General features: G+C 43.8%; 1 protein-coding gene across 1 annotated transcript in view; it reads left to right on the forward strand.

Annotated features, from left to right (window-relative positions):
* Positions 1-25172, forward strand: part of LOC138979834 (E3 ubiquitin-protein ligase UBR5-like) — a gene marked incomplete in the record, with an annotated part of 271386 nt that overhangs the window by 139455 nt on the left and 106759 nt on the right. The window contains 4 exon segments of the mRNA XM_070352585.1: positions 4740-4886; positions 9103-9221; positions 20463-20589; positions 24085-24187. Coding sequence (XP_070208686.1) covers positions 4740-4886; positions 9103-9221; positions 20463-20589; positions 24085-24187 — 496 coding nt within the window.

Here is a 25172-nt window from a genome sequence, read left to right on the forward strand (position 1 = left end):
TTCGGTGTCCCTCAAGGCTCTGTACTTGGCCCCGTCCTCTTCATTATGTATACCAAACCCTTGTCTGCCCTCATTCAAAATCATTCCGTTTCAAACCAGTCTTTTGCTGATGATACCCAGTTGTATAAGCCTAGTTCCCCCGCTGAGACACATGCCGCCATCCAGACCATTCAGACCTGTATCTTAGATGTTAAGTCATGGATGGTAGAAAATAAGTTAAAACTAAATGATGATAAGACAGAGGCACTTCTGTGCATGAAAAAGTCCACTAAGTTCCCAAATTCTCAACCTTCGTCTGTCCAAGTAGGCAATACCGACATCTCTTTCTCTTCTTCAGCTAGAAACCTCGGCTTCACCATCTCCTCAGACATGACACTCAACAAGCACATCTCCAACATCTGTAGGTCCGCATACTTTGAACTCCGCAAGATCGCAACCATCCGCCATACTCTGTCCGTTCAAACTACAAACACTCTAGTCTGCTCTCTTGTTCTTTCTAAACTTGACTACTGTAACTCTCTTCTCTCTGGCTGTCCACTCTACCTCCTGCACAAACTACAGAAAGTTCAAAATTCTGCAGCACGCCTGATCCTCAAAGCACGAAAAAAAGATCATGTCACACCACTTCGCCGCACACTCCACTGGTTACCCATCCAAACCCGCATTGAATACAAACTGTCCACTCTCTGCTTTCACTTCTTCTCTGCCTCGTCTCCTGCTTATTTCTCTGAACTTCTCACTGTATACACTCCTGCTAGACAACTCCGCTCCTCTTCTGATAGCCGCACCCTAGTCATCCCACACACAAAATCAAAAGCATATGGACAACGCACTTTTGCATTTTGCGCATCTACTCAATGGAACTCTCTCCCCTCTCACATTCGCCACTCTCAGTCAGTACAGTCATTCAAGCGAGCACTCAAAACTCACCTCTTCCTGAAACACAACTCCTAAAGTCGCAACATTTTGCCATCCTGTTCTGTAACGGTTCCATCTCTATTCAGCTTGTTATTTTTGTCTTTTGTTTTAAATTATTATAAATATAATTTTTCACTGCAGTAGTCCTTTAACTTTAACCCTTAGCTGTAGGCTAGATATGCACAAGTCATGTCGGTGCCACATAATGCTGACACACATGTTCCTGTGCATAGTTTATGGATAACGTGTAGTTGGGAAGTTAAGAGTAGAAATAATTAGTATTTAGTGTAGGAGGAGGGTTGGGGGTGGGTAGGGAGGGGGTGGGTATGGTTTACTTTGAGCAGGTCGGTTTCAGTTTTAATAAACAATTTTAGAGAATTGTGTATCTTATATTTGAGTCTTTCGTGTTTTAGACATTGATGCATTTAATAGTTTTAACGAGTTGCCTTTTGTTTTATCATTCTGGTGTTTATCTAGATGTGCTGTGTATCTTATAAGAAGTTCTTAAAAGTTCGAAGTTATTTTAGCATATAGGTTTTTTTTATGGTCTTAACAGTTAAACATGTATTACGTTATCATTAAGATTCATGCTTTGTTAGCACTAAGCAGTTGTTTTAATCAGTCTGGTTTTCTCTTGTTTTCATCTTATGAACATTCTAAATGTTAGACTAACTTATTGTCTTGTACAGAATAACAACTGTGTGAATGGTGCTATACTGAATGAAAGAGTGTGACATGAAGTTCTTGTACATCATTGTAAAGAGTGTGAATGACGTTTTAGTTTAGATGTCAAGCGCTTAGAGCAAGCCTTTTTAACGAAAGTTTTTGATTTAGCGCTATATAAATGTTCTTATTATTATTATTATTATTATTATCTTCAGTCGGACTGTACACAAACCGCTCTCACTCTCCCTCACTGACTACCCTAAGCCCTGACAACTGATCCTTGGAAATTGTTTGGAAGAGTACACCTCTCTATTTCTCTCCAATGCTCTTCCTGCTGACTTCAGTGACACCGGACACCCCACTGAGTTTAGCCAGCTACCCCCCCCCCCCCCCCTCTCTCTCTCTCTCTCCCCCCAGCCATGTACTGTTTGGTGCTGTGGCCAGAGAGGTGTCACCGGCTAATTGAGGCCAGCTGCACTGTTCACTCAGAGCAAAACTAGTTGACTGTGTCTAACTTTTGACAAAGCAACACAACTGAAGGGTTCACAGATTAGGTAACCGACTCACTGGTCAAGGCTGCAGGGAAACAAGAGTATCTTGTCAATGAAAGAGGTTACACACAGATACGCGATGCTGAGAACGGTGGCCGATTTTTCACTCTCTTTCTCGGAGGGCCTTCATCATTGCAGGGACTGCTGTAAAGAAATGCTTGCTCAGAAACTAACTCTTTTTGCATTGAAACATGCACCAGAACTGGTGGACACCATCGACAATGTCAAACATGAAATCGAAGCAGTTTGCTTGAGGAAACGGTCGTCAGCAACTCAAACTTCTCTGTTTTCTTTTTTTAAGAAAATCTGAGGTGACTTTCTTTGTGGCCCCGCCCCCTCCCTCTGTAAGGACCCCCCTCCATAAGGACCGATTTTTGTCAACATTTTCAAGGTCGCTAGAGAGGGGTTCCACTGTACTATGACCAAGTCGAAATTTCGGATAGGACACAATAACAATTCGGTCCCTTCAATTTCGTCTTATCTGGATTTGCCTGTACTTTCACTTTCGCTTTGAGCCTTACCCATAAGGCCTTGCGACCGGATGTGAGTAATGCACTTCCTTCCGGCTGCTTCATTCTAGCGTTTGCAGAGTTTGAATCGATGCGATAGTGTGTTAGCTTTGAATTTTCAAAGTTTGAGATTTTTTTTGGCTGACAAAATGGCGTTGAATGAAGGTTTGGAAGTATGACGTTCGATCATGGGGAACTCAGATGACGATTCTGACACGCCTTTCGAAGGTTTTCTACTTGAAGAGGTGAAAGGGGATGAGTCTGACATCGATCTGGGTGTTGTTATTCGACAACAGGACTTTCGGGAGGATTTTTCTGGGAGTTTTCAACATATATTGGTGTAAATGAGGAATGAAGGCTGACACGTTGGACGTTTTTGAAGAACACTTGCTGGATTTTTTTTTAAACAACATTTATTACATTGGAAGTGGACAGAACATACTTGCATATGAAACTATAGTGTATTCTCGAGTTATTCTGCCATCTTCTATATAAATGTGAGTACTCTATGATTTTATATGAATTGTTTTGTTTTGTATGTGTGCATGCTGTGCGGAGTATAGTTTCCCATTGCTCAGGATTAAGAAGGCTGCCTGCCATTTTTTTGTCAGGGGGCATTGGGTTAAAGGCACAGTAAGCCTCCCGTAAACCATCACAGATACGGTCAGGCTTTTACACACAGTACAAACACCCTTTCATTTAAACACTCGCCGATTGAGAACATCCTAGGTGCCCTCCGTAAAGAGCGAACAATTTTCAAAGAATTTATTTTTGCGTGGTTTATCTTACCCTTGAGCCATCGTGAACCCGTGTGATCCAGTTTCCCTTTTTCACAATGTAGTCGTCAGTTAGTCATTTGAATGCGACTCGATGTGAGCTTATCTACAATAGCACGTTTTTATGCACGAAACAAACGGCTGTGGTTCACAAGAACTCTAGCGATAGCTTTTGACTGTTGAGAGGAACGGCGATATGCATAAACCATCGTCTGCTACGACCCATGCGTGACCCTGCTTCCGGGCTTTTCTTTTTTCAAACTTTCACAACTTCGAATTGTACTGATCTTGTCTTGATGAAAAAAGAATTCTTTTATGATTAAAGAATGTTTGTGTAACAAGCTGTCAATTTATTATTTAGATTCTAAAAGTTAAGTCTAGAGCAAAAACGCACCATGGTTCAAAAACATTCTGATAATCATCGATCCACGGCTATGGCCAGTTTACATCGATAGAATGAGACCCGAAGGGAAGTAACTCATTTTTGACCTGAGTTCAGGATGGGTCCAAAAAGTGTTCGAGACAATCTGCAAAATTAATTCTTTAAAATTGCTCGCTCTTTACGTAGGGCACCTAGGATGTTCCCGTTTGGTGAGCGTTCAAATGGAAGGGTGTTTGTACTGTGTGTAAAAGCCTGACAGTATCTGTGATGGGTTAAGGGAGGCTTACTGTCCGGGCGTGATTTCTGGTATTGAATATTCATAACAGCCGTCCAGCACCAAAACGAGGCGCCATTGTTCAGTGAGCGTTCAAATGGAAGTATGCTTGTACTGTATGTAGACGCTCGGGGAGCTCTGTGATGGTTTACGGGAGGCTTACTGTGCCTTTAATTAGCAATCTGCTATCTATGTGAGTTGGGTAAGAAAATGTAATTTAATCAGAAGTTTCAAAAGTAAACTTACATTTAATTAATATACTTACCAACTCACATACTGAATTCCCTCCCAACCTGCCCCGCAAATTGTGTATAAAGGGGTATGTGTTTCAGGACGGAATGAGTATCACTGGTACATGTCCGGCGCATGCGCAGGACGCCGGTAGGGGAGATAACTACCATGGACCATGCCTTATATGGCATAGAGTTTTTATTTTAGAGTTATCTCCCCATGTTACCATGGAAGAGTGCTTCAATGTCTAAGCAACCAAACGAAGTTATTGCTATCTATGTGAGTTGGTAAGTATATTAATTAAATGTAAGTTTACTTTTGAAACTTCCGATTTTACTGCAGGAAAGGTGTTGTTTTGCCAGCACACATATTTTTGTGTTCTGTGTTCCTTTTTGTGGTGTTGTATGCTCATTATGTGTGCTTTATGTGCAGACTAAAGAAGACAGCGCCCACAGCCTACTGCGACTGCTGGGAGAAGTGCAAGTGTAAAGCTCTGGTAGCAGGACTGCAGAGTTCTCGCTTCACGCTGCTCAACAAACTGCTGGCTGAAACAGACCTGGTCACCATTCCCAACAGCAGGTTGATGGCCTGCACACACACACACACACACACACACACACACACACACACACACACACACACACACACACACACACACACACACACACACACACACACACACACACACACAAATTGCTCACATCTCCAAGTCCAAAGAAAGTTTGTAAAACTTGCTTAGCACGAAAAATGTAGACAGGGTTATTTCATGACTATACTCAGTGGAGACTGTACCAGCTGTTGCTCAGGTGATCAAGATGCTGAATGCCATGTGCTGGGAATGTGTTGACTGTTGTGATTTAAAGGTAGCATGGACCAACCAATAAATTGGTTTGGTACACACGGAGAGATGTTCAGTGGTCTTTTAGAAAACATAATTTGTTTTCAAGGGAGAAATCCAAGCTATAATGAATTAATTTTGCGAATTTTTTTTTAAAGATAGGTAGGGTACACACACCGCTTGGACACTTATTTAGGCGAAAAATAGGGGACTATGACTGTTCAAGTAGAAGTTTTCAAAAAATGGTGATAAAAAATATACAATAAAATGTACGAATTGGTTTTAAACTAGTACTTTTACGCAACCAAGCACGCTCACACACACGCACTCATAGAAGGATACAACACACTAACTCACCCACACACACACTCGCACACACACCTGTACACACATACAGACACACACACACACACACACACACACACACACACACACACACACCATCACAACCACAACCGTAAAATTCATGTGACAAGAAGTTCCTTTTGGGTGTCACAAACCGAAGGCAAGTTTTTTAATTTCATAGGGACAAAAATCACATATTATTTAAGAACACTTGGGGTTTAACAAATTTAAAACTAGCACCCCTATTACACAATAACAACAATACGTTTTCCATATAAGGTACACATAACATTTCACAGAACGTATACATAATCCTTCGGTACAAAATTATGAAAAAGCGCAGCCAGCTATAACAAACAAGGGAGGTGGATGGGGCAGAGGCGGTAAGAGCTAGTGAAGAGCGCTGCTGCGACGCGGGCACAGGTAAAAAGCCAAGTGAGCGGCCCACTGCTGGTCAGTCAAACATACCTGACATCAGCTCACAATTTAAGACAAAAATGCACCATAAAAAGCATGCAGACCGAGGGGTTGTGACTGGTGGTACCCACCAGCCACAGGCACAGTAAAACAAGTGTTTAAATTATATTTATACTAAGTAACACTTTGTCAAAAAAAGGCAAGGCATTTGGTAAAAAAAAATTGAAGATAATAAAAACATGTGTTTGGTATGCATGTCCCTGATTCTAAACTGAGTTTAACAAACCTGTTCCGGGAGAAGTCATAGCCAGGTTTTTTGTTCAGATGGTTGTGCTTTTGCTCAGGCGTGTTACAGATTGGCTTATTGGTGGTGTGTAAAAGAATGTTCAACATTGCAGAAAAAGCTGAGGAAATAACTCTGAAATGTCACTAATGCAGAAATACACAGTGAAGTCATGAAGGATCTACAATCACTTTGTCCATGTATGTAATCTGTGAACGAGATGATGTCATTAACACAGTAATTTTGCAAATCTTGTACGTCGTAGATCTAGGCTTGTTCACCAGTTTTCGAAGAGGTGGCGGCCAAAAATGCCAGCTCAGAAGAAGACAAAGTTATCAGGTGCTCTTAAGGTGGAGGTTAAGTCAACTAATATGTATAAAAGTCACAGTTTTCAATTGCTTCATGTATTTTTGTTCCTTGACCAATTCTCTTGATTTTGGTACCGTTGTGTTCATAAGACTCTGCACTTTTCTGTGATATCAGACTCGCTGTGTATAACGGAATCAAACTTGTGATAGTCACTAATGAATGAAGTAATTAGTTTTTATCGATTTTGGTACATACTCTGACTAATTGGAACCTGGCAGGGAGGAGGGTACAGTCGAACCTGTCTAAAGAGACCATCCAAGGGACTGAGAAAAAGTGATCTCTTTAGACAGGTGGTCTTTTTAGACAGGTTCGCCATTTGGCAAACTCCCATCTTCCCAGAACCACTTGAACGTAGTGTCACACATCACACACACACGCAAACCTCCCGCTGTAGAGAAACGTTCTTTTCACATGTGGAAGTCACTCACACAGCCACACACATACAGCCACACACACAGCCACACACACACACACACACACACACACACACATACAGCACACACACACAGCACACACACACACACACACACACACACAGACAGACAGACAGACACCGCTTGGCACTCCTCACAGACGAGCGCTTGCAATTAGCGGTCTAGATGCCCGGGGGCTTACGTGTGCCGGGATGTTTTCTTTGGGAAAGTGAGGGTGGGTGACTGTCAAGCCTCAATGAGATCAGGTCAGGCCATAAAACTGTCATGGACCATACTTGACCTCATGTTCTGCACTGTAATCACTAATGTGTGGTGGGTTTGTTTGGAAAAGACGTCGGGTGGTTGACCAGGGTTCCACATCACGTAGAATTAAGGGTATAATACCCTTTGACCCTCCAAATCATGAACGAGATGCTCTCTGAAGAGGTATAATAACGTAACCGTTTTCTTCCAAAGAGGTAAAAAAACGTACAAGTCAAACGCTGAAAGGGTATGCCTTTGCTAGTTTACAAGCAGCAGCACGCAGGCCGCCTGCTCTAGCTACTGAGACCACTAAAGTACACGCTGACACGCCGTTAAGCAGAGGTTGCCTCCCTTGTCCTCAAACTGCGCGATATCTTTAAACTGATCATCTCGATGGCACTGTTCGCTTTAGCCTATCCGGTGCTGTCGCCTGCTAAAAAAAAATGCCTCGCAAAACGAAAGAACAAAAACCCGACCCCAAACAGACAAAATTGTCGTTTGGCGGTTGCAGCCAGAGCAGCAGTGAGTCAGTATGAGTCAGTATCATTATGGGTAACGGGTTTATTGAAGTAGGTGCAAAGACAGTCTATTCTAGTCAGTTGTGCTGTTTACTGATAGGATTTAATCACAAGTCATAATGATGATGATGCTGGTTTTTGAAGTTAATACAGTTGGTTTCATTCTGTAATTCTTTGTTTCTCTTTTTGCTGCAGTCTTTGTGATTGTGTTCTTGAATGAATCACAGCTGAGTAAACTTTCAAAGAAACATTCATCAATTCAGACAGTTCATCATTTTAATTTTACAATCCAAAGAAAATTACACGAAAACTCGCGACATAATAGAAAAAGAGGTATCCATTGAAGTAAAAAAGAAAGAAAAAAAGACTTGAATGCAATGATACACTATGATATACATGTATTGTCACAACGTCAAAATGGCAAAGGTGATAACTACCAGACAGGCAATCATATGGGAAAAAATGACATTTCATGGATACACCGATTGTCACTCATACCCTGTGAAAAATCTGGAAGGGTTATAAAAACTCTTTACTTTTTTCCTGAAAGGGTATGAATACCCTTGACTTTTGGGGTTGTGTGGAACCCTGGTTGACAGGTTGAAACTGTGTTTTGGGACCGAAATTGGGTGGTCTTTGGTCTCGACAGGCAGGTGGTCTCTTTACACAGGTCATTTATATAGCAAAAACCCTTGGGAATACTTTGTCTTTGGGGTGGTCTCCTTAGACAGGTGGTCTCCTTAGACAGGAGGTCTTAAGGGCAGGTTTGACTGTATCACCGCAACAGTTAGTCTACATCCTTATGTACCCGTGTTAATTTGGTTGTTTGGTTTTGATTATCTGCTAGAGAAAGTAGATATTTTGGAAAATATGAAATGCAAATGGCAGCCATAATTAATATTTCGCTGATATCTACTTCCTACCTCTAGCAGATAATCAAAACTAAACATGCGAACACAGGTACATAAGGATGAAGACCAAATATTGCAATGATACCCTCGTCACTGCAAGGTTCCATTTAGTCACAGTATATACCTAAATTGTGGAAAAAAATAATTACTTCATTCATTAGCGACTATTACATTTTATCAAATAATACACAGTGAGCTTCATATCAAAGCAAAGTGCAGAGTCTTAGGAACACAATGGTTCAGAAATCAAGAGTACTGGTCAAAAAACAATTGAAAACTGTGACTTTCGTACATATTAGTTGACTTAACCTCCACCTTAATTTGCCTTTGTTATTCACTGACCCCATGCTTTAGCAATTTCTGTGACGGAGCAATAGAGTTATGTTTTCTTGTCTTGGTCCAGGTATTGTGAAAGAGGCATGTATTGTATGTCCCAGGGGGGAGAACATCCTGCTTTTCCTGGTGCAGACAGTTGGCAGACAACTTGTGGAGCAGCGACAGCACCGACCCATTCGCACCCGAGTGGCCACTGCCCGCAAGGCCCACATAGCTGACGGTGAGCTCTCATTGCCTGTACCAGAGACACATCACATTCAGGGCTGAGACCCCTGCAACAAAAAGCATCTCAGTATGTGTCACTGAAAACCTGTTCGAACTTTGTCAAATTTCAGTTCATACAAACAGACTAAGAGGTTTATAAGTGTTTGTTTGAATATGTATGCCTACGTGGGCTTGCTAGCGCATGTGTGTGTGTATGTGTGTTAGAGGTTCCAAGCATGCTAAGTGTTTAGACAAATTGCTGTGCTGTTTGCAATGCTCAACCAAATAATCACAAGCATGCAACAGTTTACTCATTCTGATTCTGATTTTTTGGTAAGTCCCTGGCAGCTGTTCTTACAAACTGTTTGAGGTCAGCCACTGTTCACCATGTCTGAGAGAGATATCCTGAAATGTTGTGCCAAGGTTATAGTAGTAACAAAGAGAATGTCATGTCAAACTTGGGATAGTGACAGACACAAAGCTAGTGACTTCCCACCAAATAGCACAGAACACACACTTAACACATATATACACAGAATTATAAGTTAAACCTTTTGCAGAACATATGCTTAGATATCTAGGTGAGCCACTTTTTCATATACACCACTTGCATTGATTCAGACATATTGGTAGAGAAAAATTCCTGATCTATGCATAACCAGTGTTATTTTGCTTCAGACACATTAAGGGGGCAAACCTACCTAGCGGATGGTACTTTTTTGTCTTTTAAAAAACACTCCTTAAATATATATTTGTGCAATATTTTGACTGTATATAGATAAACGGCATAGAAATACATTTTAAATACAAAAAGAATTTTTTGAATGTATTAATTAGAATGAGCACAGGATTTTTGTTATGTGAAGCTGTGTATGACTGTAACGGAATATCGCATAGTCTGCTTTCACAAAAATAGCAGAAAGAGTATGTGATAAAGGTGTTAAACTCTTGTCACAAGCAGTTCTAACTTGTTGCTCTGAAAGCTAAACCGATCACTTTTTTGCTGATGACCTTGTCACATTGATCGCATTCTCGACAAAATTTAATACAAAAAAAAAACAGTCTAAAAAAACTTATTTTCCATACCATTTGTACTAGACACACAAGTTCAGCTTCCTGCAAATGCTTTACATAATTGATGTGCAAAACTGGAACTTTCTATCTTGAATAGTTTTTGAGACATCTTTAAAAAACAAACAATAATGTTGAAAATTCGTTAACTTTTTAACCGCATATTAAATTACATATTCTTACTCCGAATCACATAAAAGCATTGACGCAGTCTAACATGCTTAAGGTCTGAAAAGGCTACCCGTCTTAAAGAATTTTAAAGGGAAGCAACCCAACACAAAAAGTGTAAATACAGGTATGGTAATGACCATCTACCCAGGGAGTTACCTCCCGTCCGGGTTACGTGACGTCACTTCCCCTGTAAACACCACGTGTAACTCATACGACTATTCAGCCTACACTGAGAAGGTCCTCGAATTTTTTGGCTCCGTGAGTGGCTGCTTGCAGGTGTTCTTTGGGCACCCACCGGCCACCTAACCCGTCTTACTGGCTTGCCATTACGTTTTTGGTGAGCTCTTTCCATTTTGTCTTTATTGTTGACAGGAATTTTCGTTGTTATTGACAAATTTTCGTCCTTGTTTGGACTTGTTAAATTTTTGCTCAGTAACTTTGTTGTTGTTTGCTGTGTTTTGCGCGTTGGTCATTATGGCTGATAGCGATAAGAAACGCGGTAAGGGTGATGCCAAGGGCCGGATTAAGGCAAAATCTTCCTCGGAAAAACCTGTGCCTAAAAGTTCTGCTCTCGTGTTGGTTTCTGACGAAGCTAGAAACGTCGTTTTGTCGGTACCCATTTCTGCCCCTGATAGCCTTAATGCTGGGGGGCAGTCTAGCAGACCTGTTACAACTGTGTCTGTGTCAGCTCGCTCGGCCTCCGTTTCGGGCTCGGGGCAAGCTGATATGGTTTCTTCGATTTTGAGCTCGCTTGTTCCAGAAATTCGAAGCCTGGTGCGTGACGAATTACAGCGAGCCACGCCGGCTCTCAGCTCTCCGCTTTCGTCGGCAGTGGGTGGCGTCCGCTCTCTGGCATCTCTTGTGTGCCCTTCGGAGATGCCCGCCCGTGATGTTGGTTCTCTCTCGTCGTCTACGGCTCTTGCCTGGAGCTCAGACGTAAGTTGAACTGCTCCGCCGGCTCTAGTGAAGCCACCGGACGCTCTCTTTTGAGCAACAGTTCTTGGTCGCAGGCTCACTACCTGCAAACTTCCTGCCAGTCAGGATATGCTGCTCTTTCTAAGCCTGATCGTATAGCGAGTACGGCTATGACTGAGCAAGGGCGGCTTCCGCTTGCGGGAGTCGCGTTTCCGGGTTTACCCGGAAGCGAAGGTCAATCCAGCACACCCATGAAGGTCACTGCCGGTGTCGACTGTGGACTGGCCTTCGGGCCACCGGGCTTCCGGCCCCAGTCCTCGCAGCAGACGCTTCCGCTTTACGCGGCTTCGTCGGCAGCGCTTCCGGCTCCGCCCGGATTTCCTAGTCTCTTTCACGCTGCTCCTACACGGTTGTCAGTGGGTGAGAGACCGGGTACGTCCTTCGAACTTCCGGGACAGTCTTCGCTGCACTTGCCTAGTGCGATGTCGACTACCGGTTCCGTTCCGGCGGCAATGGTTGCTGCGTCTTCCGGCTCTGCGTTTCCTGTTGATCAGGTTATGAGCCAGGATGCCTTCCGCCCTACAGGTTCTCCGGTTTCCGGTTTCTCTGTACACCAACCTGCCGCCGGTTCAGTGGACTATGGTCGGGATGTTTCGCTCGACTATGCAGACACGCAGTCTGTAGTCAGTGAAGCTTCTCGTTCTGGATTTCCGTCTCAGCTTCGGCTGGCGCTTGAAGATGCGGCGGAAGTTACATCCAGATACTTTGCGGAGGGGGCTTCGGCTTTGCCTACGTCAGCTTCCGCCGCCCCCTCCGCGATGGCGGACTTTCGTTACGCGAAGGAGGATGCTTCTCGCTTCCGTTTTGCTGAATCCCCATCAGTGGCTTACCAGCTCTCTCAGGTTTTGGCACGGCCCTCTCCTGCGGGAAGGACGCAACCTGGCATTCCTGTTCCTTTACTTGTACCTTATGGACCGGCTCCGGAACTTGCTTCGGACACCCAAGCTTCTTCTTTTGTGCCCACACATCACAAGAAGTTTACTTTGCCGAAGACAGGTCGTTCTTGGGTTGCTCCTTTTGCGCTTCCGCGTGCACCGCTCCCGGTCACACCGGAAATGGCTTCTTTGCTGGCAAAGCCTATCAAGAGCGATTCGGGGATTGTACTTCCGGAACAAACCCTCATGGCGTCGGAGGAGATTAGTCGCCAGCTTTTAGAGCTAGCTTCGATCTCCGAGACACTTCTGCGTTCCCTTGCCAGGGCTATGACCGAGACGCTGGACCCTTTTGTCCTTGCGGTCGAGCAGGACGCTGATGACATCTCCACTCTTCTGTCGGCTCTGGCCAGAGTCAACGAAGAGCAAATGAGGTTGTCAGCGATGCAGTACGCTCATACGGTCATGAGCCGGAGGGATCTTTTCCTGGGTCACTCTCAGTTCACGGACCAGACTACTCGTGACACGCTGCGAACGTCTCCTATAACAGAGGGCTCTCTGTTTGGCCGTCTGGTGTTTGACGCCAGGAAGACAGAGATACAGATGAACAGGGATTCTCAGTTCTCTGATTTCTCTCTGCAGGCGTTCAAGCAGGCCAAGTCTTCTCAGGCTCAGCCTGCTCCGCCTAAACAGCCTCAGGCCTCTGGTGCTTCCAAGCCTGCCGGACAGAAGCAGGCCAGATCGGCTTCTCGTGGCTCGAGAAAAAGATCGGCGCCCGGCAGGGGGCGAGGTGGCTCTGGAAGCAAACCTCACCCCCAATGAAGTGCTCCCGGTCCCACCACCCCCCCGTCCTCCACTCTGGTGATGGCGGGGGGCCCTTCAAGGGCACTTTCACACTGGGCGGCCTTAGTGCACAGCCAGTGGATCGTGGGCGTCGTGGGATCGGGCTTTCGTCTGCTTTGGGGCGAAAAAAAGGCACCTCTGGTGTCAGGCCCGTGGTTTGGACGCGCTGGCTCCTCGTTCCATGCACGTCGCAAACCACCTCTCTTTTCTTTCCTCTCAAGGAGCGTCTGCTTCCTCCTTGAGGGTGCGAAGATCTGCCATCGCCGTCACGTTACGGCAGTTGGGATGCTCGATTGACGTCACCGGCGTCATCTCAAGGGTGATTAAGGGCGCTGCTCTCAAAGAGTCTGCTACTCGTTCTTCCCTCCCGAAGTGGGATCTCTTTCTGGTACTCGAATTTCTTCGTTCCGCAGAATTTGAACCCTTGGTCACGGCTAGTTTCGCTAGTCTTACGCGCAAAACTCTTTTTCTCCTGCTTGTAGCTTCGGCTCGCAGGGGAAGCGAGATTCACGCCCTGTCAGGGGACCCGGCGGACATCTCTAACGAGCCCGATGGCTCTATTTAGGGTTAGTATGTGAGGGCCACAGGGGCGCGACCAGAAGGAGATCCGGACCCTCCATTTTCGCCTTGCGAATTACTCGGCCGAGTAACTGGAAGGGAGGAAAGGCGTAGGCCTGGAGCCCTGTCCAAGGAAAGGCCAATGCATCCGTCTGCCAAGCCTCGGGATCCGGGAATGGCGAGACGAAGATCGGCAGCCTCTTCAAAAACCGGGACGCACTCAGGCTGTTGTGATCCAAAATAGGCACTCCGAGGACACCATACTAAAGTATGGAGTCCCACAAGGATCTGTGTTAGGCCCAGTGTTATTCACTATGTACATACAGCCGTTAGGCAAAGTCATAAAGCACCAGAATGTCCTGTACCACATGTTCGCAGACGACACTCAACTACAAAAATCCGCACACACCAAACAGTTTACAGAGTTAGTGCAGTCAATAGAATCATGCAGCGATCACATCAAACAGTGGATGACAGTCAACAAGCTCAAGATGAACGATGATAAGACAGAGATCATGCCAGTTGGCAAACAATCAAACTTAAAGCTTCTTTCAGAAACATCCAGTCTTACGCTTTCTGATACCACAGTCACATTCAGCACCAAAGTAAAAAACCTGGGTGTCCACCTTGACAGTAGCCTGTCAATGGACGCCCACATCAACTCACTCTGCAAAACCGCCTTTCTTGAAATGCGGAGGATTAGCCAAATCAGACACCTTCTTTCCCTCGACGCAACCAAGACACTGGTTTCGGCTTTTATTTTGTCGAGACTGGATTACTGCAACTCGCTCCTAGCCGGCCTCCCAGACGCCAAGCTAGACCGCCTACAGCGCATCATGAACAATGCAGCACGTCTTGTGCTGCGCAAGCGCAAGCGCGACCATGTCACCCCTCTCCTCATGACCCTTCACTGGCTACCAGTCAAAGCACGCATAACATATAAAATAGCTACCCTGTGTTACCGTAGCCTTCACGACGACTCTGCCCCTTCTTACCTGTCTTCGCTCTTAAAGCCACACGTCCCCACACGCAACCTCAGATCCGCTGACGCAGGGCACCTTGTTGTCCCACGCATCAAACTGAACGCTTTCGGCAAGCGCGCCTTTATCTACACAGCTCCCTCTATTTGGAACTCTCTGCCCATGTCTGTCCGCCTTTCTACCTCTCTCCTCTCCTTCAAGTCCTCTCTAAAAACACACCTCTTCCGGCAATACTTCGACGCCTAGCCTGTTCAGTATCTGCCACATTGAGGAGAGGGGTCACTAGCCATCGTAGCGCGCTGTGGGCCGGCTGGGGACGGGTTGCTATTTCATGTGCCTGTTTCCTTGTTTATTTCCGTGTTTTTGTTCCTTGTACGTGCGCGCGATAGCTATCGCGGTGTATGAGTGCGACTACACGTGCCTTGGCGTGTGTGTGCGAGTGTGCGAGGGCTGTATTTTGTATATTGATTATTTGATACATGTATAAATGTGTCTCCAGGAATATGTTTTGTTTTAATCTTGTGTCGATACTATTTAGTTCTGCCTCGTTATTAGCCATTGAGTATAACTGTTTTATCATCATTGCTTTGTTGTTCTTTAGCCATTTACGTTGAATGACTTGTTATACATTGACATTGATAGTTTTATTCTTCTTCTTCTTCGTCGTTCGCTAGTTAGTTTTTATCATAAGAACCTTTTCAAATTCCTATTTATACATAAATGCATATTTTATATTGTAAAGCAGTATGCATTGTTAGAGGATTTTTTAGTAGCAGTGTTTAAATGTCGAAGCTGCTTTTCCCATTTTTACCCAAGAGACCGACTGTATATTGTGTTATTGTATTTGTCAGACTTGATTGTACCAAGTCCCTACACATGTTGTAATGCGCTTAGAGCCAAATATTTTTGTTTTTTGTAAGGGATAGGCGCAATATAAATACACTTTATTATTATTATTATTATTATTTCTTTGCGTTTCCGGCCTAACTTCCTGGCAAAGAATCAGGCCTCTCCGCTGGTTCACGTCAAGCCTTTGATTTCCATTCTGGCTCCCGGAGACCCAGACGCGGTTAATTGCCCGGTCCGAGCTCTTGGCATCTACCTGGCCCGCGCTCAGCCGCTTAGGTCCAAATTTCAAAAGCTACTGTTCATCTCTATGAACACGTTACGAAATAGGGATATTGCCAAAACCACCATGGCTCGTTGGGTGTCCATGCTCATCAAGCAAGCTTACGTGTGGAGCCTGGCGAACAAAGGGGGGGGGACTGCCTGTCTTCCCCATGGACTCTGCTCGAGCCCATGAAACCAGGGCTTGGGCGTCCTCTTTGGCCGTCCTTCGGTCTCATAAACTGGATGAAGTCCTACGCACGGCGTACTGGCGTTCCGAGGACGTGTTTCTCAACTATTACCTCAGGGACGTCTCTGCTGTGAGGCAAGATGGCTCTAGAACTTTCCCAGCGCTCATAGCAGGGGGTCAGTTCCTCGCAAGGGTTTGAGGTGAGTTTGGTTTTTTCATTCCCACCGCCTTGTTGAAGCTATCTGCTTTTATGTGATTCGGAGTAAGAATATGTAATTTAATCGAAAATTTTTAAGTAAATTTTCATTTGATTAATATACTTACCCGAATCACATAGTGTATTCCCTCCCACCAACCCCGCATATGATTTTTTAGTCTATTAAGTCGTATGAGTTACACGTGGTGTTTACAGGGGAAGTGACGTCACGTAACCCGGACGGGAGGTAACTCCCTGGGTAGATGGTCATTACCATACCTGTATTTACACTTTTTGTGTTGGGTTGCTTCCCTTTAAAATTCTTTAAGACGGATAGCCTTTTCAGACCTTAAGCATGTTAGACTGCGTCAATGCTTTTATGTGATTCGGGTAAGTATATTAATCAATCGATTTTTCAAGAAACTGTCAAATTTCCACCACACACCTTGCATAAAGTTGATAATCGCAGGCAAAAAACTTTCTCACACTTCGCAGACAGCGGTTGACAGCGTGAGTTACTTCCCCTGTATAGGGAGTAATCATTTGCTGGCTGTGGCTGTAGTACATGACCGTCGAGCGATCTTTTATCTTGGTATATTTGTCTCTATTTTCTGTACGGAAACGAATTACCGAGGAAGATCTTGGCAATGAACTGTGTATCGCGGTGAAAAAAATGACAGTTCGTCAAGTCACAGTGACGGTTACGAAACGGAATTTACGAAAGTGCAGATGAATACAAACAGTGGCTGGTCCAGTTTAATGAAATGACAGGACCAGCAAACATTACCGATAACCTGACTGCGTAGCAAATGCTTGACTTGCTTGTCGAAGAGACACTGCGTAGAAACTGACTCAAATTCAGTGCAAAGCAAGCCAGTGTCAAAACTGGCAGTGACAAGACATAAAAAGTTTGCGTGTTCGGAAATGGCGACCTGTGGATCTAGTCATGGAAAATGTTATTGAGGCTCATGGAAAGTCATGGAAAAGTCATGGAATTTTGTTTCTAAAAACCAGTGGGGACCCTGAACTAGTTTGAAGTCGGAGGCAAAATTCTCAATAATATTTTGGACAGACTAAAAATTCTTTCCTGATGTGTATATTTTGTATTCTTTTGATTGCTGTATTTGTTTTTGTGTCATTGTAATGTGCTTTTTTTGTAGGAATATAAATACCCTGGTTATTATTATTATTTAAGTTATTGAGACATCCCAGTGCACTAAGGGATTTATAGAGCAAATCGAGAAAATTCATTATTGAACGAAGCGCATAGCGCTGAGTTCAATAATTATTTTCGAGATTTGCTCTATAAATCCCTTAGTGCACTGGGATTGTTTCAATAACGATATTGTCAGTACTGCCAGAGAAAAAAGAAGATTCAAAACGCACATTTTGCAACGCGCATTTGGATAGACGTAACTGTGTGGTCACGTCAGGTTTGTGTCAGATCTACTTTTGTGTGGGCTGTCTCAAGTGTGTCGTGCTTTCGTCACACGCAAACTCTTGTTTTAATTTCTGTTGGTAAATTCCAGTGTAGCGTTAAGCTAAAGAGTGATGATCTTTCATAGAGACCTCATTTAAACTCGGAGAAAGGACTGTGCTCTTAGTTATTTGCGATTCGAAACCTTCATCGAGCTTCGACAGGTTGACTGTGCAGAGTTTTGCCCCTTGCCAAGGTCGACGGTAAGCACATTTTCAAAATAAATGTGGCATGTTTCTCGTGTGGTATCTTCACTCATCGGGGAGTCTGGTACTAAATATGAACGGTAAGAATGCTCTGAACCCTACACGTATTATATCCCCATCGTTTTATCGTTCACATTTGCCCAACATGTTAATTTGCTGAGCGGGATTTATGTCGTCTGCTACGCTATGGCAATCAAACCACTGCACTGAGTCTCATTTCAAAAACAAAAATTGCTCGTCACGTTGCACTGAGTCTGCACGCATGAGGCAGGCTGGTAATAAGTCTTATATATGGTAAGAAAGTTCTAAACCCTACACGTTTTCGATTCCGATTGTTCTTGCCTTGAAATAATAATTCGGAAAACATTCATTTACTGAACAGATGCAGTCTGCTACGTGCTGATCTAGCTGCTACGTTATCGGAATAACACTTGTGTTTTCTGTTAGCTGCTGGGAATTGTATACTAACTCCTCATTTGGTAATGTGGATAATAAGCTACACGCCACTAACATGGCATAATTATGAGAGGAATCTTCGCAAGTCGAAACTGAAAAATTAGACACAGCGGGTTCTATTTTTAGATCAGTGGCAACTGTGGCACAGGCACATGCAATCTTGTCAGAAAAAAACCCCACTTCTGCTTTAATTGAGAAACAGGAAATTTATGGTCATAATCATTGGTATTGTGGAGAATATAAGCTACATGTCATTCATTAATTCTGAGAATGAGAGCACACTCTCGCTTAGGCAAAGGGCGGAAGAATACGCTCGGTGGAAAAGTTAGCGCACTCTTGGAGTGCGCTAACAGTTTTAGCGCATCGCCATTAGCCAATCAACTGGTTCACATCAGTCATGTGACACCAGTACTTACTGACAATTTAAGTTCTTGAGACATCACAGTGCGCTAAGAGATTTATAGAGCAAATCTAGAAAATGAATTATTGAACGAAGCGCCTAGCGCTGAGTTCAATAATTATTTTCAAGATTTGCTCTATAAATCTCTTAGCGCACTGTGATTGTTTCAATAACGATATTGTCTGTAACGACAATAGATTAGAACTTTTGACAAGGCACATTTTTCTGCGGGCATTTGGATAAATTGTGGACAGGTCGAGTTAGATCTACTTTTGTGTGTGTGGGGGCTTTGCACATTTCGGGAGTATTGCAGACCTGCCTACCCGTAAGATTTGGGCGTAATTTACTACGATTTTTATTCCAAACTACGCCACTACGCTCTACGCGATAGAAATACGATTTTTAAGAAACCGAAAGTAGAAATTTTTGCATTTCGTCCCGATATAAATCTGATCCGTATTTTTGTGCTCACCGAGCTTTGCGAGCGCACATGCGAATTTCCGGTCTGTTCACAAGCAAGGTAGACGACGTCTTTTGCAGTGCAATGAAGCGACGCGCGAAAAATCCCCATGAGACGGACAAAGAGTCTCCGTCAGAGTCTGACAAGGAAACTGTTTACAGTGGTGGTCCGATTGCAGCGAAAATGAAGAAAGCCGCTCAACAGAAGTACAAAACCAGCTACTCAGAATCTTGGCCATGCCTGAGACCTGCTTCTTCTTCTTCCGCAGAGGACTGGGTTCTTGTGAACGTCTCAGAGTCCTGCGGTTGAGTCACTGTTACCGAGAGTGGCTAGCTCCAGCAAACACCTCTATCGAAAGGACTAAGCCACGTGTTGTGTTCGCTTTGCCACAGTGATTTTTCATGTGCACACAGAGGAAAGAATGACTGTGCGAAGCACATCGGGACAAACAACCACATCATCCTAGATCGTTCCAATCAGTGTAGTTTCCCAGTGCTGTGTTCTGGGGTCGTTTTGACTGACTTCACAATTCGATAAAATCAATGACATTTTATTTTTGCGAAGCAACTAATATGAACAGAAAGTGTGCAGAAGAATGATTGTGTCCTGCAAGACTTTATGAACAACTATTTCTCCGTTCGAAGAAAAATGAGGATGTCTACAGGCAAGGTAGTGTCATATTCTTCATTTGGGTTCTCCTTTGAGTCACACCCACCGATGGCCGTTACTTTTGCAACGAAAAACTACTCTTTCTGACACCAGATTACTCTTTTTGGCTGGGCTCATTACTCCTTGTTATTTTTGGGGTAGGCAGGTCTGGTATTGACGGTTGAATCGCCGACCATGCATTCTACGATTGGATTACCTTCTGCACCGTTTAATCGATTAGCAACTAACAGAGTTACAGTTATTCTTAATGTACCCGTGAGCATACGTCTCACTTAAGTATTCAGTTAATTATTTGTAAAACAAAAATAAACATGCTCCAAATAAAATGAACGACCCCCAAGCAACTGAGTGACATCCCCTGATGTCGAACGACTCAAAGTGACAGGTTGATTCCATCATTCGCAAACAATAAAGTTGGCATGTTATTTCTCGCAATGTACCTGCATTCATCTGGGAGGTTGGTGCTATGTTTACATGGTAAGAATGTTTTGAAGCCTTCGCGTGTTCTCTTTACATCGCAATTGTCTTGAAAGATGCGAAAACCGTTCATTTCAGTACTGAATTGACGTTGCATGTCGTCTAAGTGCCGTGACTCATACTGAAAGTTGTCATTTTCATTTTTTCAGATCTAGAAATGCCAGAGCATGACCTTGAGCCACCACGTTTCTGCCGTCGTGCGCTGGAGCGAATCCTCAGCGACTGGACTGCTGTCAAGGCCATGATCTGCAGTGGACAGAAACTGTCGTCAGCAAGGTTTGTTTTTCTCTCTTCAACTTCAACACCCAGGAGCAGGTATGAAGTTATTTTGCTGACAGGATTTAGCACAGGTTATGTGAATGTTTTTTGACTCACCTGAGTAATTGGTGAGTATTAGGATTCATATGTGTTCGGTTGTATGGCCGGCTGGCCGTCTGTCCGTGGACAAAAAACTTAACGTTGTGGTTATCTCGCAAGTTTTTCAAGCTAGACCTCTGAAACTTTGCACACTTTTAGGGTTTGATGATGTCACGGAGTGACCCCAGTTTGGTTGACCCTCATAAAATTTTGGGGTCACAGCAGGGTCATGTTCGTTTCATAAAAACTTAGCGTTGAGGTTATCTCGGATGTTTTTGAAGCTAGAGCTTTGAATCCTTGCACACTTTTAGGGTTTGATAATCTCCTGATTTGACCTAAGTTTGATTGACCCTCGTCATGTTTTAGGGTCACAGGGGGTCATGTTCGATACATAATAACTTAATATTGACGTTATCTAAGGCGTTTTTGAAGCTAGAGCTTTGAAACTTTGAACACTTCAAAGGTTTGATAATCTATTTATATTTATGCTAAGAAAATAATTGATGCATGCAAACAAAAATATTTTAATGTTAAATATAACCCCATCACAACCACAATGTTTCATGCTTATTAGTGCATTTTCAAAGAAGTTGTAAGTGTTGAAAGTTAGTGGGTGTTATTCTTACGCTAGGTAAGCAAAATAATGTGGCTACAGGGGAAGTAATGCTGGCTGGAATCTGGAGTGCTAAAGGTTAATGATGTGATTGTTTGAGTTGGTCACGTTATGATGTCATAGTGTCAGAAATGAGGTCACACAGGTGTCTGAGTATACCTATTTTGTCTGGGCTCGCCAAAACTCAATTTGGTCTGGAAAATTAGTAATTATTATGGTTTTTGTTTAAAAAAAATCTCTTTTGTCAAAATTTAGTGGATGTTGAGTACATCAGGCTAGTTAGTGATGGTGGTGGGAAGCAGGTTTGGGGTTGTGCAAGTTTGAATACAGTAGAACTCCCCCTTAGCGACCCCCCTGTTTACGACCACCCCCTTTTTACGACCGATTTTGCTACCACGGATGCATTCTACTATATAATGAACCCCCAGTGAACGACTCACCCCAAAACGCGACTTACGACCGAGCTTTTGGGGATGAATTACGACTTTCGCGCATTTGTAGTCGAGCAGACGAAAACAATACATGGCGGCTCTTGCTCCTCGATGAGAAAAAAAAAAATCTCGCGCACGATAGAATCCGAGGCGACTTCCTTAGGAGTCGGGAAGACGCAAATCCTGTGTATCGTCAAGGATAATGACCCAAAACGCGACTTACGACCGAGCTTTTTGGGATGATGTACGACTTTTGCGCATATTTCGAGCAGACGAAAACACAACATGGCGGCTCTCGCTCCTCCAACTATAGCGAGAAGAAATAAAAACGAAATCTCGCGCGCGCGAGATCCTGATACATCCGGTTTTTTTCTGCACGCTATCTTGTCACGACAACTGTCTTGTTGACAAACGAAGATTCGCGAAAGAAAAAGAAAAGCGCCGACTCTTGAGTTGAGAGCTAATAAAGTAATCGCTAATCGAGCGAAGTGGCAATCCGCGGCGACTTCCTTGGGAGTCGGGAATACGAAAATCCTGTGTGTCGTCAAGGATAATGACTCAGTGTTATCTAGATGGTGAGAAGGATAGCGAAGCGAAAGTACGCCAAGAGAGGAGCCTGTACGAAGACCTCAACGATCGTGGTCAAGTTTAGCGATGCAAGGCGACGAATCATTCATATGAGCGGAAAGATGATTCGGGAGAAAAGTCGTTATGCTTTCTATCGAGTTAGGACATTCGGATTTTACTGGTTGCGCCACAATGTCAAATGTGCTTCACTCAGCGGGGAGCGAGCATTACGCCATGAGTAAATTTTCTTTGAAATTTGAGTTCAAGTTGTTCTGCTGTCATGTGTTTGGGTGTGTGTGTGTGTGTGTGTGTGTGTGTGTGTGTGTGTGTGTGTGTGTGTGTTTTAATATGACAGTAAACTGCAACTGTGTGTTTGTGTGTAAACATGCCAGTACATACACTGCAACCAAATTCATGACCGACCGTCCAAAAACTCAAACCCCCCTTTTAAGACCCCCCCTTTTTACGACCTAATTTTTAAGGTTTTTCCAAAGTCGTAAACAGGGGGTTCTACTGTATATATGTGTGAAATATTCTTAGGGTTGAATAACTAAATGGATTGATAAAGGTCACATAAGGAGTTCTCTTGAACATTTTATTTTTTTATTTTATTTTATTTACGAGGATTTATATCGCGCACGTATCTCACCACACAAGGCGACTCAAGGCGCATGTTACCTATTAATGCCGTGTGAGATGGAATTTTTTACACAATATATCACGCATTCACATCGGCCAGTAGATCGACTGCCTTTAGGCGCTGCATCCACCTTTCACGGCCTATTATTCCAGGTCACACGGGTATTTTGGTGGACATTTTTATCTACGCCTATACAATTTTGCCAGGAAAGACCCTTTTGTCAATCGTGGGATCTTTAACGTGCACACCCCAATGTAGTGTACACGAAGGGACCTCGGTTTTTCGTCTCATCCGAAAGACTAGCACTTGAACCCACCACCTATGTTAGGAAAGGGGGGAGAAAATAGCGGCCTGACCCAGGGTCGAACACGCAACCTCTTGATTCCGAGCGCAAGTGCGTTACCACTCGGCCACCCAGTCCCTTTACTTTATGAAGCTTGAACAGCTTCTTTTTTTGGGGGGAGGGGGCAGGCAGGTCATGGGTAGTGGAATCCTCCTTTTAAGACCTTCAAAACCATGAGAAAATCAGGTCTTAAAATGGGGGTAAACTTACAGAGGTTATGAGCAGAGTATCTTAGAAAACATGGTCTTGAAAATGTCTTATCAGGGGTTGGGGGTCTTAAAAGGGAGGGAGTCTTCTATGGGGTAAGGTGGTTCAGGGAGGGGCGGGGGTAACGAAGGCGAGTCGTGTGTAAGCATTTGCTTTTCTTGTTGTGACATCTATTTAATTACGTTTGTTTCGACTCACCTGAGTCTTAGTATTCATCCGTGTCCATCCATGTGGATGGCCAACTGGCTGGATGGAGGGACGACCACTCTTAAAGGGAAGGGAATACGTCTTATTTTGGGGGAGAGGGGGAGGGGGGGGGTTCGACTGTTATGGGAAATGATGGAGAGTCGTGTAAGCATTTGCTTTTCTTGTTTAAATGGTCATAGCATTCTGAAAATGGGAAACATGACATAAGCTGCATATTTTGTATGGTCGTTTATTACACTACGCGTATTCCCTTACTTTGAAATTAGTTGCAGATTGTTTGACTATCAGGCATTTGCCTTTCTTGTTAGTTGAATGTGATATACTCAACATATTTTCTTGTGTTCTGCAACCTGATCCCCTTAGAGTTTTGGATGTGATGTACACACTGTATGGTTTGTGTGAGCAGTGGGGATGTAATGTACGAGGAACAAATGTACCTGGAGAGTCAGAGCGGCACCGCACGCCTGGACAAGTTCACTCACTCACTTCTGGTCAAGAGCAACGTGGAGGTAAGGCATCAGCCTGACACATGGCATCTGTCCGCTGTGTGCTCCCTTGTGTGCTCCCTTGTGTGTACAGGTTGCCATTTCATGACAGATAAGCTAAGCTAGGTCCCCGGACAGTCATACATCTTTTATTGGAAAGTGCCCTCTCATTTTACACTAATGCTGAAGAGCAGATAATGTAGAGAAGATGTTCCATGTTTCAGAGAAAGAAGAGACGTTGTTTTTCAGACAAGATAGTTTAAAAGAAGAGAGGATCTAAGGGAGGTGTCATGTTTAAAAGAAGAGAGGATCTATTCTAAGGGAGGCGTCATGTTTAAAAGAAGAGAGGATCTATTCTAAGGAAGGCGTCATGTTTAAAAGAAGAGAGGATCTAAGGGAGGTGTCATGTTTAAAAGAAGAGAGGATCTATTCTAAGGGAGGCGTCATGTTTAAAAGAAGAGAGGATCTATTCTAAGGGAGGTGTCATGTTTAAAAGAAGAGAGGATCTATTCTAAGGGAGGTGTCATGTTTAAAAGAAGAGAGGATCTAAGGGAGGCGTCACGTTTAAAAGAAGAGAGGATCTAAGGGAGGTGTCATGTTTAAAAGAAGAGAGGATCTCAGGGAGGTGTCATGTTTAAAAGAAGAGAGGATCTAAGGGAGGTGTCATGTTTAAAAGAAGAGAGGATCTAAGGGAGGTGTCATGTTTAAAAGAAGAGAGGATCTATTCTAAGGGAGGCGTCACGTTTAAAAGAAGAGAGGATCTAAGGGAGGTGTCATGTAGAAGAGAGGATCTCAGGGAGGTGTCATGTTTAAAAGAAGAGAGGATCTATTCTAAGGGAGGTGTCATGTTTAAAAGAAGAGAGGATCTAAGGGAGGTGTCATGTTTAAAAGAAGAGAGGATCTAAGGGAGGTGTCATGTTTAAAAGAAGAGGATCTAAGGGAGGCGTCATGTTTAAAAGAAGAGAGGATCTAAGGGAGGCGTCATGTTTAAAAGAAGAGAGGATCTAAG

This window comes from Littorina saxatilis, linkage group LG11 (assembly GCF_037325665.1).
Source record: "Littorina saxatilis isolate snail1 linkage group LG11, US_GU_Lsax_2.0, whole genome shotgun sequence".
NCBI classification, from domain to species: Eukaryota; Metazoa; Mollusca; class Gastropoda; order Littorinimorpha; family Littorinidae; genus Littorina; species Littorina saxatilis.